The 15,645-nt window shown below is 45.2% G+C and overlaps 1 protein-coding gene across 2 annotated transcripts in view; it reads right to left on the reverse strand.

The window, feature by feature from the left end:
* Positions 1-15,645, reverse strand: part of SCARB1 (scavenger receptor class B member 1) — a 43,724-nt gene that overhangs the window by 16,155 nt on the left and 11,924 nt on the right. For both annotated transcript variants that reach the window (XM_039505057.1, XM_039505058.1), the window contains exons 2-7: positions 9,012-9,169; positions 6,724-6,865; positions 5,324-5,527; positions 4,679-4,774; positions 3,165-3,280; positions 750-916 (exon numbers count right to left, since the gene is read on the reverse strand). In XM_039505057.1, the coding sequence (XP_039360991.1) occupies positions 750-916; positions 3,165-3,280; positions 4,679-4,774; positions 5,324-5,527; positions 6,724-6,865; positions 9,012-9,169 (883 nt within the window). The remainder of the gene's footprint in view (positions 1-749; positions 917-3,164; positions 3,281-4,678; positions 4,775-5,323; positions 5,528-6,723; positions 6,866-9,011; positions 9,170-15,645) is intronic.

Below are 15,645 nucleotides of genomic sequence, written 5' to 3' on the forward strand. Positions count from 1 at the left end.
CTCTGTACATGGCACAAGCCAAGCGTAAAAGGCTTTGTTCTAAAGGGCAACATTCACTGGGTTCTTGTTATGATCGGGATAGTAGCAGTTTTAAAAACAGATTGCGTGGGCAACAAGTGCTGCCAGAGGTGGCATGCCCCAAGGTAATCCACACAGCCCATCAGAAGTTGTGCAATCTCAGATTAAGACCTGTTGCCCATTTTTCTTGGGCCACCACTGCCTTACACAAGGCAACAGCCTAGAATGATTTTTTTTTAAAGCAGTAGAATTAGAACTGTGCCCATTCCGTAAGTTATTAGAGGTGTAGCATAACTGATTGGAGCAAAAACAAGCATCTCAAGTATTTGGTCACTTATTTTCATTGAGCTTTACACATCTACATTTGTAGTCACTCTAGAGTGACTGACAGTATCCTAAAACCAGTTCTGGATTTTTGTTTGCTTTAAGCTTCAGGCCCTACTCCCCACCTCCTTGCACCTCACAGAGGTGAGCAGCATGGGTAGAAGTGCTACCCAATCAGAATTCCCAGGCACGCTGCCACTGGTAACTAGTTGTATTGCTTATGTAGTAGCAAGACCATAAAGAGATTTGCCTCATGGGAGAACTACTGCTTATGGCTTGAGATTAGCCTAGCCAATACAAGAGAGTAGTCTAGGGTGCATTCTCTAGAATGAAAAGGGAATGGACTGCATTGCATAATAGCTCTGTCTCCAACTGCTATTGGAGAGACACTGACATACAAGACTCACTCATTCTACAAGTGCTGACATTCTGGATTCCAGATTCCCTGCAGGGGCAGAAGCCTTCATTTGGTGGGTAATCTGTTCCATTGGCAAATAAAGTCTTCGGAGCCACAAATCGATAGGTCGGCACCCCTTTAAATACTCCAGACTGCTCGTACACTAGCTTCATGGATCTAGAGGGATTACAGTGAAATATTAGAGGGAAGCAGAAAGCTCTTCTTACAGATAACTAAGGGATGCAGAGGTGCTGCTTTGTGGGGTCACCAGACTATTTGATGGGCCATATCTACTCTCCCTTGTTTAGTCTCAAGTTTCAGAGAAGGCTCTCAGGAGAAAGTTCACCCCTATTACATCTGGGGCATTTCTCTCACAGGTCCTAAGCAGTGAGACAAACAGTCTATGGGGCACTCTGGTACGAGGGGAATCAGGAAAGAACACATTGCTGCACTCGAGGAAAGTGAACAGGGATGCAGAGAAGATTCCATGCCCCCTTCCTCATGTAGTTTCACCCACGTCTCTAGGAGTCGGAGTCTGTCCTGTGGGAGGGCTCCTGCTTTGTCTAGTTCTGGGATAGCAGTACTCAGAGCATGTTATTGACCCCTTGACTGGAGACTAAGTACTTAACCCTGCATTCTCCCTTCTAGGAAGCCAAGCTTTTTCTCCTGAACGAAAGGCAGGTGATCCCTATAGACAGCAGCCTGCAAGGTTCACATAAATACCACGCCAGGCACTGGGGAAACATTCTGTATAAGTATAGTGTTAATGTCAGTTTGACAAAGCATGAGAACAAGGCAAGGGGACTGAATTGGAAGTGACCAATGTCATTTCCTCACTGGGACCCACAGCACCATGACCTGACTGGAGCATGTTAGACTCCACAGCCTTCAAATAAATAGCTTGCTCTGCATATGGGAGGTGAGTGGTGAATGCTGCATGGCATGGAGCTCCAAGAGAAACAGATTGTTACTTTGGCCTACAGGTTCTTGGAAGATTATCTTTCTGCTTCGTTAGAGAAAGGTAAGGCCAAAAGATTATCCTTGTTTGATTCTCACAACCCACGTCTCAGGACTCTTAATTACTAGGGTGCCCAACCCTGTCTCCTTAGCACTAGGTTCTCTTGGTATTACTTAATACCTTCTGCACACACAGATGTGCAGTTTTGATTGTAAGACAGCCTCTGGCTTAGTGAACTAGTTTGCATGGTAACTGGGAAAAGTTAAACCCAAACATTTTCAATTCTGTTTGCTGTCATAGCAAGAACTTACTGTTTTGCATTGCAACTGCTACCCAGTAATGCAATTAGTGTTGCAGACTGAATCCATTTTGCAATAATGAACTTCTCTGCCCCAGCGATGCAGACAATGTATGTTAAACACTTTATACAGATACTAGTAACCTCTACTGCCAGGAAAGGAACCTCCTTGCTTTTCAGCACCTATAGAATCTGTGGAAATGCATCACGGCTTCCAACTGGGCCATTCCAAGTACTGTTAACAATAAAGGGCACCACTTTAATTCCAAGAGAGACATGCTGCAGACCCTTTAAATTCATGAAACAGCCTAGAGGCAGCAGTTGGAGCAATTAAGCTGCTTAGAAAGCAAAGAGTACTTCTAGCTTCCCTGAAGTTACTTCCGTAATTGACTGTCCTAGAGTTCATAGAAGCTGAAACCAGAAGGCACCACGGCAACCATGGTCTGATCTCCTGTCTAACAGGCGGTAGGACTTCCCTGTATTCATTCTAGCTTGAAATAGAACAGAGAAAAAAACACCCAGTCCTGATTTAAAAAAAAAAAGTTTCCAGTGATAGAGAAACCACAACCACTCTTGTGAAGATGTAGTAATGGTTGATTACCCTGTTAGAAGTTTGCACCTTATTCCTAGTCTGAGTTTATCTAGCTTCAACTTCCAGCAACTGGATCTGCTACACCTTTGTCTGCTAGGTTGTTTGAGTCTTTGAACACAGGTGTTATCGAACATTTGATAGTGTGGTCTACAGGCTAAAGCAGGGATTGAACTAAGGAAGCCTTGATTCTATTCCTCTGCCATGCAGGATTTCCAGCCTCCATTTCCCCCTTTTGGGGATGCCAATATCTGCTCACCTTTGGAAAAAAAGGTAGTAGACCACTGCAAACTCATTTGAGAGCAGCAGATCTTTTGATGGTAAGATGTGCCCAATCAGATAAACAACTGTACTGAGTATTTGAGATCACTTCAGAACTCTACCTTGAACACTGAAGTTTAGTTCTACAAATAGTGTTATTTTAGAGGACAGGTGAGTTATAAATAGCTATCTTTGTTAACCAAGCAAGACCACACGTCTTCCAGCAACATTGCATTCTGAAGCTGAAGACTTGGCACTTCCAGTCACATGGTTAGACATGCAGCTACAGCGTATAAAACAAAATTTAAGCTAATCTTACCGACAGGCATCAGGACTATAAAACTCTAGAGAGGAGGAAGGGGTCATGAAAGGAGGCCACATCTCTCCAGAAGTCCCATTGATCATGTTACACTCATTGGAGCGCCAGTAATTCACCTGCAAGAAAAGTTGCAAGAGGAATTTTAAAAAGCCAGACTGATGACTATGTTAGTCAAACAGCCATACTAATAGTTTCCTCTACAGTTCAGCCCTGAGTGATTTGCTTGTTCCTCATCCTCCACTTCAAAATAAAGTCTTCCAGCAGTTCTACTTGGTTAGCAGCAAAGCAGGAGTTCAAAGAAGTCTAGAGAGCTCAAACTAAAGAGACCCTTCAAAAGAGTGTCATGTAACCCTTGTCTCCCATCCAACAAGAGGAAGTCCAGTCCCTCAACCTTTAAGATGGACAATTCATGCAGTGGTGCCTCCTGAGATATGCAATTTCTTGCCAGAATAAGCAAGAGGTGGCAGGACCTCTCTAGAGCTCCACAGGTGCTGGGAAGTTTTCTACTCCCCTTTTTTTTTTTTTTTTTAAAAAAAGGGAAGTAATGTTAATATGGTCTTCAAGTTTCCCATGCATGCAGTGCCATCTTTATGTTTGAAAGTCCCACTCCCCGTCAAACTGACTGATTCCCTCTTATATTTGAGGATAGTCCAACTAAATACCAGTGCTTCATGACAAAATAGATTTAGGCTAGCATTGCTGACGTCTGATTCCCTACCTGGGAACAGCAGGTTTTGAATTACTACTACAAAAAACTTTGTAGGGCCGCTAAAATTGGCTATTAGACAGGCACTAGTATGGTCTCTGGACAGTTTTTCCACTTTAAGTTGCATCACTACCAAGTCAGTCTTACTAAAATATCCAGAGTTTGAAAAAGCCTGAGAACTCGTTAGTCGTTATCTTGTCAGTGTGTTTATTCACAGGAAGCCAATATTTATCTAACTTGCCTTCTCCAAGCACCAATCTTCCAGCTAGGTTACAAGTCTTAAATCTTAGATCGGGGGGTCTCAGACATCATTGCACCATGACCCCCTTCTGACAACAAGAGTCACTAAAGAACCCCAGAAGGGGGGAGGGATGGACACATGAGCCTGTCAGAGCCCTGCCACCCTGAAGGGGGGAGTGGGGGGTGTGAAAGCAAAGATCCCAAACACCACTACACGGGGGAGCGAGGGGGGAGGAGCAAAGCCAAAGTCCAAGGACTTCAGCTCCAGGCAGGTAACCTGTAACCTGAGCCCTGCCACTCAGGGCTGAAGCCCTCAGGGTTTGGCTTCGGCCCTGGGCCTCAGCAAGTCTAAGCCAGCCTTGGCAAACCCATTAAAACAGGGTCACAACCCACTTTGGGGTCCCGACCCACAATTTGAGATCCCATCTAGCATCAGGCACCATTTTAACTTCAGGAAAAAAGTGGCCAGCCATAAAGAGCTCTCAACTTTGATCAGCAGAACCATGTTCGATAAAGGTGTCATTTTAGAAAGCTAGAGTCGCTTTCTAGAGAGCAAGGGGACATTTACCTTTTTTAATCCATTCCATGTATCCACTATGTGGATCTGATTGATGTCTGTGGCCCCAGTATACACAGTGAACAGTCCTGTATTCGAGTTGTTAAACTGTACAAAAGAAAGAAGAATAAACTTCCCCAGACCCATCCTATGCAGCAAGATGATGCATGTGGTAGCATTGCTACCTATGTAAGCCTAGTTCTGTGGACACTTTCTGAAGACTAACTGGGTTAACAATGACTTTGCTGACTAACTCCTTCCTAGGTATGCCTAGGGACATCTTAAGTTCCTCCCCTGCTGGGGCAGTGCTGCCTAGTGTTTAGAGAAGAGGATAGGCATCAGGACTCCCTGGTTCCATCCCCAGTCTTGGCAGACTTACTATGGGACCTCAAGCAAGACTGTGCATCAGGTCCCCTATATGCAAGACAGATAATATGGAACAGGAATACAGGAGGCTAAATGAACTGCTGTTTCAATGCTTTGATGCAAGCTTGCAAGCAGTGCAGAAGTGAACTCAGCGATACTTTACCCATCTCTTTCAAGAAGCTTTGAGACACACGTCCTTGTGGGCGACATTCACCTGCATGAACAATCCTATGTTGGCAGAGGAGTAGCCTAAGAGTTGGTTTTAATGTTACCAAGCACGAGTTTACTTACATTCAAAAATAAGCCAAACTTCCCCTTGAAAGGGATCAAACCAGGCACAAAACTGTTCAGCACGTCTATAAGCGGGTCATCGTAGCCCCACATGATCTCTCCCACGGTTCGGTTCATAAAAGCGTCCTGTCCCAAGCCAGCCAGTGCGCCACTTATTAACACCTTCAAAAAGTGAGGTAGCTTCTCCATCATAATGGCTGCGCCCTAGGTTAGAGAGAGAGCTTCAGACAGGGGATACCAGGGTGCCATTTGGTACAGGAAGTGAATGGTAACAAGTAATAAGGGAAAGTTCGTGTCGGCTCCATTGTTCAGCCAGCTGGTCTGAAGCTCCAGGATGGATTCCTCAAGCCAGAAACTTCTCCCCCAACTCGAGCCTTTTGCAGTTATTCCCACTGCAAGCACAGGATACACAGTAACATTTTCTGCTCTGAGTTCTGCCAAATTCTCATTCAAATCTCATGTGACCCCCTGGTTTTACATGGTCACAAACTACACTCAGCCCAGCTTAGCTAAGGCTAATGAACCAAAGTCAGCATTCCCTCCCCCTCCCCACCAATCAAGTCCCTGGAAACACCTGTTTGGTTTTTAGAAAAAACCAAACGCCAGTAACACATTGCAGCAAGGTCACCAATTATCACAATCCAAGGTGCTTTCAGGAGTCTGTGGAGAAGGCCCAACTCTACCAGGGGCAGTTTGGAGTGCTAAGGTGATGCTTTCTGTACATGCTTCAGTACCACGTGGTGTGAGCAGAGGCTCTTGTATTGTCCAAGAGCTTTGCTGAAGAGAGACTTGATGCTGGCTTCTTCCCGCCCCCCCCCCAGCCCATCCCCCAGCTGCTTCACCTCAGCACTGGCTGCAATACACCATTGGTTTAATATGATATCCCTCATCTACTTGAGAACTGAGCCTGCCCCCACAAAACACCACCCCCCCACATCTGGACAATTTCATAGTTGCCTATACCTCCCCCATTTTGCAGGAGTGAGCTATTAACATCCCACCCCTCACTTCCCCAAGTTTTGGAAGTAGGGATGAACAGGGCAGTATTGTCTGAGGTGGACTGCTCAATTTTGGGTTTTGTGGCTGCCCTCCTCTGTATCTTGACCCAATTCCTTTATACATTTTGCTCAATCACCCAACAGCAGGTGATTACAACTGTGCAAAGTTATCAAAATACCCACAAAGAAAGAAACAAGGTCCTTGTGTCCTGTAGGCAACAGCAGCCATATGGAGCCTGTCCTGGATTAAGTCTAGTGTCCATAGTCTAAGCAGGGAAATGCCCAGCCTTTGCAAGGCAGGCTGGCAGATTGTCATTTTAGCGTGCTGCAGCAGGGTAACTCTCCCAACCCCTGCAGGCACAAGGGTAAGTAATACCCCTCTGGAGTTTAAAGTAGTCTTACCATCACAAGGATGTTTGGCACAACAATGTAATCCTCTTCCATCCCATCAGACAGGTCTGGACGGAAGTAAAATCTCCGGTATTCCAGGAAGGAAACTGTACCATTGTCATGGAAAGTTATATTGGTTTTATACCTGTATTCTCTAGTTAAAAAAATTAAAAGACCAGGCGTGAGTAATCAATGGAGCACTTTCCCCATCAGCTCCAGTTTACACTGCTCCGACTCCTGCAACATTGGAGTTGGAGACAAGCTCACACAACCTGCTAAGGTTTTGCTGGCATGTCACTAGTGCCCTTTCAGTTCTGGCTTCATTAACTCCATGGCTGAAGTTGCTATTAGGTTCTCTTCTGCAGGAGGAGTAGGTGCTTATCTGGCACTTCATGAGGTATTCTGTAGAATACATTTCAAGAGATTTGGCTTTGAGATGGGGTGGGAGGAGACTTGTGGTGGGAATATAGCCATTATAACTGGCCACCTCTCTGCTGTTTTCAGCCTGATCTAAAAGAGCAGTACTGAAGCACTTCTTGAACTGCCGGCAGCCAGCTCTAATACAATTCTGTGCAGAAGAGTGAAAAGCAGAGGGCAGGAGGCAGCGGATGTAGCAGAGAAGACAAACAGGAAGCCAGAGTGAAATGAAACTTGAAGGGAGTCAATTGGGGAAGAAAGTAAAATCAGGCCAAGAGAGATCAGATGAATAGCAGAGTGCCTGGCTACTTGATTTAACACCCTTTGCTAGTGGAGAGAGAGAGTCTGTAGCTAGCAGACAGCAATCTGAAGGATCGATGCCTTCCGGGAAACACTGTGGCTGTTTGAAGATAGCAACTGGAACCCATCTAGGGTAGCAGCTATTTGCTATAATACCTAGTTACTCTCCAAACCAGTTGACAATCAATGAAATGCAAACTGCTTTTCCTTGGGGAGGGGAAGATAAATCTTACCATGCAGCCTCATTTTTGTTGAGCTCCCCAGCTGTTAACAAGGGGCAGGAATGCACAACCCTCTCTCACTGGGAAGCCCAACAAAAATGAGGCCGGATGGTAAGATTTTTCTTCCCCTCCCCAAGGCAGACACCAGCACAACATCTAGCACATCCAACTGGCAAAATTCCCACACGGATTTAAGTTAAGACCAGAGATTCAATTCCAGGCTCATGTGGCAAGTACAGTACAACAGACCTGCTCCCCTGGGCTGGGAGTTTTTAGTTTGTTACACAAAGTGCACACGTTGTGGGATTCTGGAGAACTAGCTAATTATGCAGCTTTGAATCAGTGGCAGCCCAACAGAAAGCCTTGTATTGTATAGGCCAGGTAAGAATGGAGGCCTAATAATTACAGCAGAGAAAGGACAAGAGGCTTGTTTTGCTTTAAGTAATCCTAATCAGCTGGAAAACAGACATTTATATTAAGCAGCTTTGCCCTTATTCAGTTTGTAGACTCATAATAAACCCATTCAAAACTGAAAGCATGTTAAGGTATCTCAGCCTACAGGCAGTCAGCATGGCTTTAGCAGAGTGCTGACTTGCCAGTTCGGATGGCAACTCCAACGTGTATATACAGTCAGACTCCCAATTCCTACCCAACTAAAAAAACGCTTTGGAATTAAAGAGCTAATCTTCCCACACAAGCTTTCTTGGTCTACTGAATTGACTTTGGGTACAAGTTTGTGCCAGGGATGTCTGATAAGATTGCTGTTAACAAATGCGAGGCCATCTGGTCTAATGCCTCCCCCTCCAAACACCCCAAAGCCAAGATTTTCAACAAGTTATTGGTTTTGGGATGTACTCCTTAATGCTTCTGCTCCCTTTAAAAGGCCAGATTTCAGAGGTCAGGAGCCCAGTACTTCCAGAAAAAGTCAGACTTGTTAAGCGTGTGGGTGGGTGGAAGGAGTGCACTTCAATTTAGCTGGAGTTAAAAAAATTAGAGCTTTCAGCTTAAGTTTTTACGATGCATTTTTCTCCTGTACCTCCTAGCTGCTCCCTTGTTTGCTCAGCCCTGCTTACAAGCTTGATCATAGATAGCTCTGTTTTAATTGACATAGCCATGAGCTGGAGCATTAGATGAAGACTTAAAACAAACTGTTCCCAGTCTTGCCTTGTCTGGGTTCAGTGATGGACGAGACAGAAGGCCTAGCATGGATTTCAACTATTCCTCCCCACGGATCTGCATCACTCAGCCCCACGTACACCTTCACCGAGCTGGAGCAGAACTCCAGGAATAAAAGTTTAACAGTGAACACTTCATTTCTGCTCAGCATGTATGCAGGTGATTATGCCAATAGCAATACTGGACCTGTAAACATAAGGCCCACGCTGATTCACCACAGGCTTGGCTCCCAGACGAATCTCTTTTGGATTCATCACCTCAAAGAAGTAGGCTGACAGGTAAAAAGGAACAGGAATGTCTTTCCACATACTGAAGGCAACGCTATTGGGATCGAGCCTCACGTTCTGGAAGAGAAAGCAGACATTTGGGCTAGGCTTTATCACACCTGTATTATTCCCTCACAGAAGACAGCGATTTTACTGTCATTGATGCAGTGCGCTCATTATGAAGCAGCTTTTAACGTGTAAAAGAAAAGGATAGCTTGTCTGTTACATTGGTCATACGAAGGGCTAAGTTGGAAGAGGGCTCTTCATATGCCAAAAACTTGTTTTTTTGGCACAGTTAAAGCCCCTTGTGACTGTGGGGGATTGGCCTTTCATTGAATTCCTTTAGTGAGAACTAGCCTGGATTAACAAGATCAAGTACAACTTGATCAAGTAGAGCAGGTTAAGAAGATGCAGACAGCCGGGCCTTCTAGGGCATTGGGGCTTCTCCACTTTGCACTATGAGGTCCTTGTTTTGGATTTGAATTAGTTGTCCCTGTACTACCACCTTCAAACACATGCATGTACAGTGGGCTCTTGATATATTGAGCTTTGATATACGAAGCTGGCTTCTCGAGTCACTTTAACATGAGCATGCTGACTCGCACCCAATTTTCACACCACACTAAATGCTTACACGGTCTTTGAACAAGCCAGCACTGGAGGGTAGAATCATGTTCAGACTAAATTTTCTTCACACCCAGCACTCTCTGCCCTGAAGCGCTTACAGTCTAATGGCACCGAGGATGAATCACAAACACAGATGAGTGCACTGGGTAGGCGAGATTCTTCATTCCAATGAGAATAGAAGGCTATTATTTTGTTGCTCAAATTCCATAGCAACAGCAGGATAAGAGACCCTAAATAGATTCTTTGGCAATCCAGAGAGAGCACCTCTATCTCTGGATTCAACTTGGCTACGTTTGTTTGTACAATTGTGTACCTCCAATGAGCAGGCTTTTCTGGGGAGGTGCACATGTCAGCAGCACGTGGAAGAAGGAGATAATAAAGCCCTTGATCCTGCAGGCTGATCTACATGAGGCCCACTGACTCCCCAGGAACCCTACCTGCATGGATTGAGACAATTTCACTACTAATGGGATCCCCCCAGGGATATAGGATTGCTGTGCCTCCTTAACTCTCTCCAGCCTGGGCTGTCTCTCACAATGCCTTGCTAGTGACGAGCAGCAAACCCCTCCAGGTGCTGTGATCACTCAGCACAAAAGCATGTGAAGCCCCACACCTGGCTAGATTGCATGAATGCTCCCAGATCCACTCATGAATCATACAGAGAAAGGGACCAGAGCCAAATCCTCCCAGCACTGTACCTCAGGAATATACAGTCTTGCACTGCTCAAGAGGGGCAGTGCCGATTAGTGGGTTCACCACTTCAACAATGGAAAGTGGACGTACACCAGCCTGCACCAGACCCAAGCAGATTTGCCCACACTTCATACAAACTTTGGTAAAGATGAACAGTAAAACAAGTGTATTGACCACAAGAGTTAGATTTTTAAGTGATAGGCAAATATGTCAGCGTTAGTTACCAAAAGAAATGAAACAACCATGCAGACTAAACTCTCGACCCTATTAGGCTGGGCAGCAACTAGACCAAGCAGTTTTTCCTCATCCCACTGGATATTGCAATCCTTAATATGCAGGTTTGTTCCTTAAACTTGGGCCAATCTCCTCTGTTGGTGTCTTCTGTCTTATTCTCAGTGTCTTGGTTGCTTGCAATGTAGGTGGGGGCAGGAGAAGGGCCCAGTATGTGTCCACTCTGTGTTTTACACCCTCAGTCCATGTGCTTGGAAAACAAGTTCAGGCATGTCAGGGCATTGCTGAGTCTCCAGGCAAGGTTGAGCAATCCTCTAGTGTGGCCTCATGTAGGGAGTCATTGAATTGTAGCTCCCTTGATAGACAATGGTTAATGGGTTGTTTGAAACCCTGCCTGGGTGTTGGTTACTTTCCTCGCTATTACCTCTGGGGAGCTAATATCTGGCTGATTCCTCAACTTGCAGCATGTTTTAGTGACAACCAAACTTCATATGCATTAATGATATACATATGTGGACAGAGAAATTACTTTCAGCAGGTCAACCTTTCCCCAGATACCTTACATGGCATGCTTTATATGCAAGATCACGATTATATAATAATGAGGAACATGGAGATTACAGGATGCTCCCCCAAAGCATGTCACAGGTATATCTGGAAAAGGGCACCACACTCTCTACTAAGGGGGGGGGGCAGAGGGAACCTTACAGCTTGTTAAGTTATTGACTGCCAGGGACTCAACTGGCATTGAGAGGACATGGCTTGTGGTTTCCTCTGTTTGAAAATTGTCAAGTCCTATATTTGGCACGAGAGCATCATCAAATGGACATCAGAGCATCAGCTTTGGTGTTTCCCCTCCAGTGGAGAGTTAAGACACTACTCCGTCAGGCATAAGGCAGGAAGAGAAAGGATACAACAAAACTCAGCTTGTTTGTCCTCAGACAAGCAAAAACTTCCTTCAAAATAAGAGAAGGAGGGTCTATTAAGTAACATGGCTCCGAGAGCTGGAGTGCTGCAGAAAGCAACAAGATTCTAGCTATTCTAATTGGAGAAGTACTTCCATCAGATCCAGATTGCACAGAGCCTGTCTTGCTCCCTCTGACTGTAACCCATGTCCCAACCTACCATCCAAGATGACATGACATGTCTAGTTACCAGGTGGACTCTGACAAGAATGTTCAAGGTCTGGTGTTTCTTTATAAGCATGCATCAAATGAAGAAAGGATCAGAGAGAGGGGGGACAAAGGAAAGACAGCTCGACTGAATATGCCTCTGCTGTATTACAGATATTGAAGATTTTGGTGTTATAAGAAGCATTTCCAGGGCTTTTAATGAGAGATTTTACAAAGCCTTAACTCTCAATAGGCCTGAGACAGGTAAGCTGTCTGGAGTTATTTACTGTACACCAGCATCTATGTATTAAAAATACATATGAAGATAAGGTCCTTGCAGGGGCGGCGCTAGACATTTCGCCACCCCAAGCACGGCGGCATGCCGCAGGGGGTGCTCTGCCGGTCGCCAGTCCCAGGGCTCCGGTGGACCTCCCGCAGGCATGCCTGCGGAGGGTCCACTGGTCCCGCGGCTCCACCGACACCACGGGACCAATGGACCCCCGGGACCAGGAGACCCTCCGCAAGCACGCCTGCAGGAGGTCCACCGGAGCCCTGCTTGCTGCCCTCCTGGCGACCGGCAGAGCGCCCCCCATGGCATGCCGCCCCAAGCACGCGCTTGGCGTGCTGGGGCCTGGAGCCTCCCCTGGGTCCTTGCCCCAGGCACACAATGCACAAACTGAAGTGAGACTAGGGATGGAATTTTGCTCTGCTGGATCAGTTCAAATGAACCCCATCTTATCGGGAGATCAGGAACAAATAAAATTGGATTTATCATTTTTCATATTTGATTTGGTGCATGTTCAATGGTTAGTTTCACAGGGGGAGGGATAGCTCAATGGTTTGAGCATTGGCCTGCCAAACTCAGCGTTGTGAGCCCAATCCTTGGGAGCGGGGGAATTTAGGGATCTGGGGCAAAAATCTGTCTGGGGATTGGTCCTGCTTTGAGCAGGAGACTGGACTAGATGACCTCTTGAGGTCCCTTCCAACCCTGAAATTCTATTTGTTTCCTTTCTTTGTAATGGGTTTAAATTCCAATCAAATGATTAAACTCAAGACCGTTATGGAACCAGATTAAAGTTGTTAATAATCCGTTAAGGAATTTCAGCATCTATCCTGCTTTGTTCAGTTTTGTTCCATGACTAGTCTGGTCTTTAAAAAGGAAAGTCACACGAGGCTCAGAACTCTGCATCCCATTGATGTTAGTTTTACATGTCCGTTACTAAACAGATTTAAGATGCTGATTATCTGCATCAGAGTGATTTAATACCAGCAGCATTTTGCAGTCAATACGTCAACTGCTTTAAAGGTACCCCACTTTTGCCCTACCAATGCCCATTCACTATGGTCACCATCAGGCACAGGGCTGGCCACAGTATCTTGGGAAGGCTCATGCTAACTCAGTGGGCTCATTTTATCGGGGCTGGGACAGAGGTGGTCTTTGGACCACCATCAGCCTCTGAAGGGGCACGAGAAGCAAAGCACAGCTGTTCTGAAGGTTCTTCCTTCAGATCAACAGGGACATGCCTGCCACCAGGTCCCTGGCCAGTGGAAGATAAGTGCTAGGGACAGCCACCCCGTCCTTGTCACTGAGTTTGGAGAGATTGGACATCTATTAGGAAATTGTGAGCAGAAAGGATTCACTCGAGTTGGACCTTCTCTTCTTTACCCCTACTACACCCATCATCACTTTATTCCTTCCTTGCCTTCCATTTATAGGGCTGCTATCCCATGCTTTTATAGCCAATACTTTTCAGTCTCTGAAGAGCAACACCTCCTCTCTTTTTGTTCCTGGAATCTTATTCATCCCCTATTCTGTTGTCCATTCTCCTCACCTGCTTGTATTCTCCTCTTCTGCCTCCCTTGTTCCCCCTGTCCTTATCCTACCTGTATACAATACATAGCACTTAATGCTTCATAGACACTCACTCATGACCCCCCAGAGGCAGTAAGTAGATGTCTGATTTTACCTACGGGGATGCCAGAGTCAAGTGACTTGAAGGCCAGAAGTGACAGAGCAAATATTAGATGACAGAAGTACTCAGCTCTCAGTTCCCTGTGGAGCTGCAAAAGGCAGCTTGAGGTTAATTGTAGTTTGCGTTAATTTGGCATTCTATAAAAATACTAGAATCTACTGTTGCTTGTGTACAGCAAAATCATCCAGGCAGCTGGTATTAAGGCCAGCAGTGAGCACTGCATGAACCAGTCACATAGCAGATTTTTAGCTAAACAGAGCCACTGAGTCAGGTAGGCCTTGAGACTGTTAGCAATGAATTGCCCCTGCAATGTGTACACTGTGTGCTACTGACTAGATGTAGTATGGATTCTGGATCCTCGGATACTGTCTACCAGTTTAAGTGACCCAAGGCCTGACCATGAACAGCAAATCTCATTTGTCATCCCAAACTGGTATGTGCTATTCACAAACAATGCTCAAACCTTGTTTTGTAACTACCAGTTTAAGCCTCCCAGATCCACAGCTTCCTTTCACGCAGTTCTGCTTGTACAACAGCAATTGAATAGGACTTACAATGTTGTCATATGGACTAGCCTTACTCCAAGTTAGGCTTCTCCTCAAATTAAGACAAGCTTTCAAATATCTTATGCAACAGAAAATATTTGAGATTGAGTGTTGACATTTTGTACTGTGGAAGTTACAAGAGATTTTAAGAGCTCATGAACATATGCCATAGTTGAGACAGCATTAAAGCTCAGAGGCATGAGAAAACTTTTAGCTGAAGTTGCAAAGGGTTTCTGCCAACGAGTCAGTAACACTGGGGTTAAGCTTTGCCAGAACCCTGGAGACCACGATAAAGATGTTACAAGAGATACTAGTAAACTAGTGACATGACATGAGTGCTGGAATAGGCAAAGCCAACCATCTTTCAATAAGTGGTCTGCAAAACTCTGGCTGACAGTCAGACTGCATATGTGTCCAGTACTGAAGAAATTAGTTTAAATGAACTTAGGTGAGCAGGGAAGTATTTAAGTGGATTCTTCCTGCTAGAACATCTCCCAAACACAACCTGCACCATAGCCAATAGACCCTTAATCTAGTGCAAGTTCTATTTGTATTTGTTGCATTTGCAGCAAGCCAGTGCTATGGAGCCAGCAAGCTCAACCCTGGGGAAGGGAGTGAAATAAGAATGTGGTGCTCTACCAGCTCCTTAAAGAACAATTTTAAGAGTTATCCCTGTACAGTCCTCAGCCAGAAGGATGGAAGCTGAGATGCCCATTCACTGGGAGGGTTGGAGACAGAGAAGGATTTTTAGGGTCACTGCAAGAACGCAGCAGAGGATAGGAAAGGAGAAAAGAAGAACGGCCACTACCCAGTGATTCTTACAGCAGCAGTTTTACTGAACACACAAGATTTGTTTTACTTCAGATCAAGTGGCTCTTCATGTGATGTGAGCGCAAAGATTGGATTTATCAACCAAAACAAGTTCCTTTCTACCTAAAAACCCTGAACATTGTCTTGCTTAATTCAACAGTTATATCACTTGAGGATTAAAGACATTTCATGAAGCACATAAATACCAGAAAATAGCATGACCTTCCACTTCCTTCTGCTGCTTTTTCATGCTTAATGGTTAAACCTAGTATCATATGACATTGTAGATGTTGGGCCACATGACTCATCTGGATGCATAATGTTCTTTGGAGGGGGAGGTGTTAATTTTTGCTGATAATTTGGCGCTACTATAAAAATAGCTAACAAGCACCTAGAAGTCTTTCTGAATTATTTGTGGATATCTAGGACCATAGCCAAGCAGACATCCATATTTCCAAGCAAGACAATCATGCTGGTCTATTTTCCCACTCTGCTTTGGAGTAGTGGGATTTGAATGCTAAGCAGTTGCTCACCTGTCTTCTAAGAAATATGCAAATGGTTCA

This window comes from Mauremys reevesii, linkage group 18 (genome assembly GCF_016161935.1).
Source record: "Mauremys reevesii isolate NIE-2019 linkage group 18, ASM1616193v1, whole genome shotgun sequence".
Lineage (NCBI taxonomy): Eukaryota > Metazoa > Chordata > Testudines > Geoemydidae > Mauremys > Mauremys reevesii.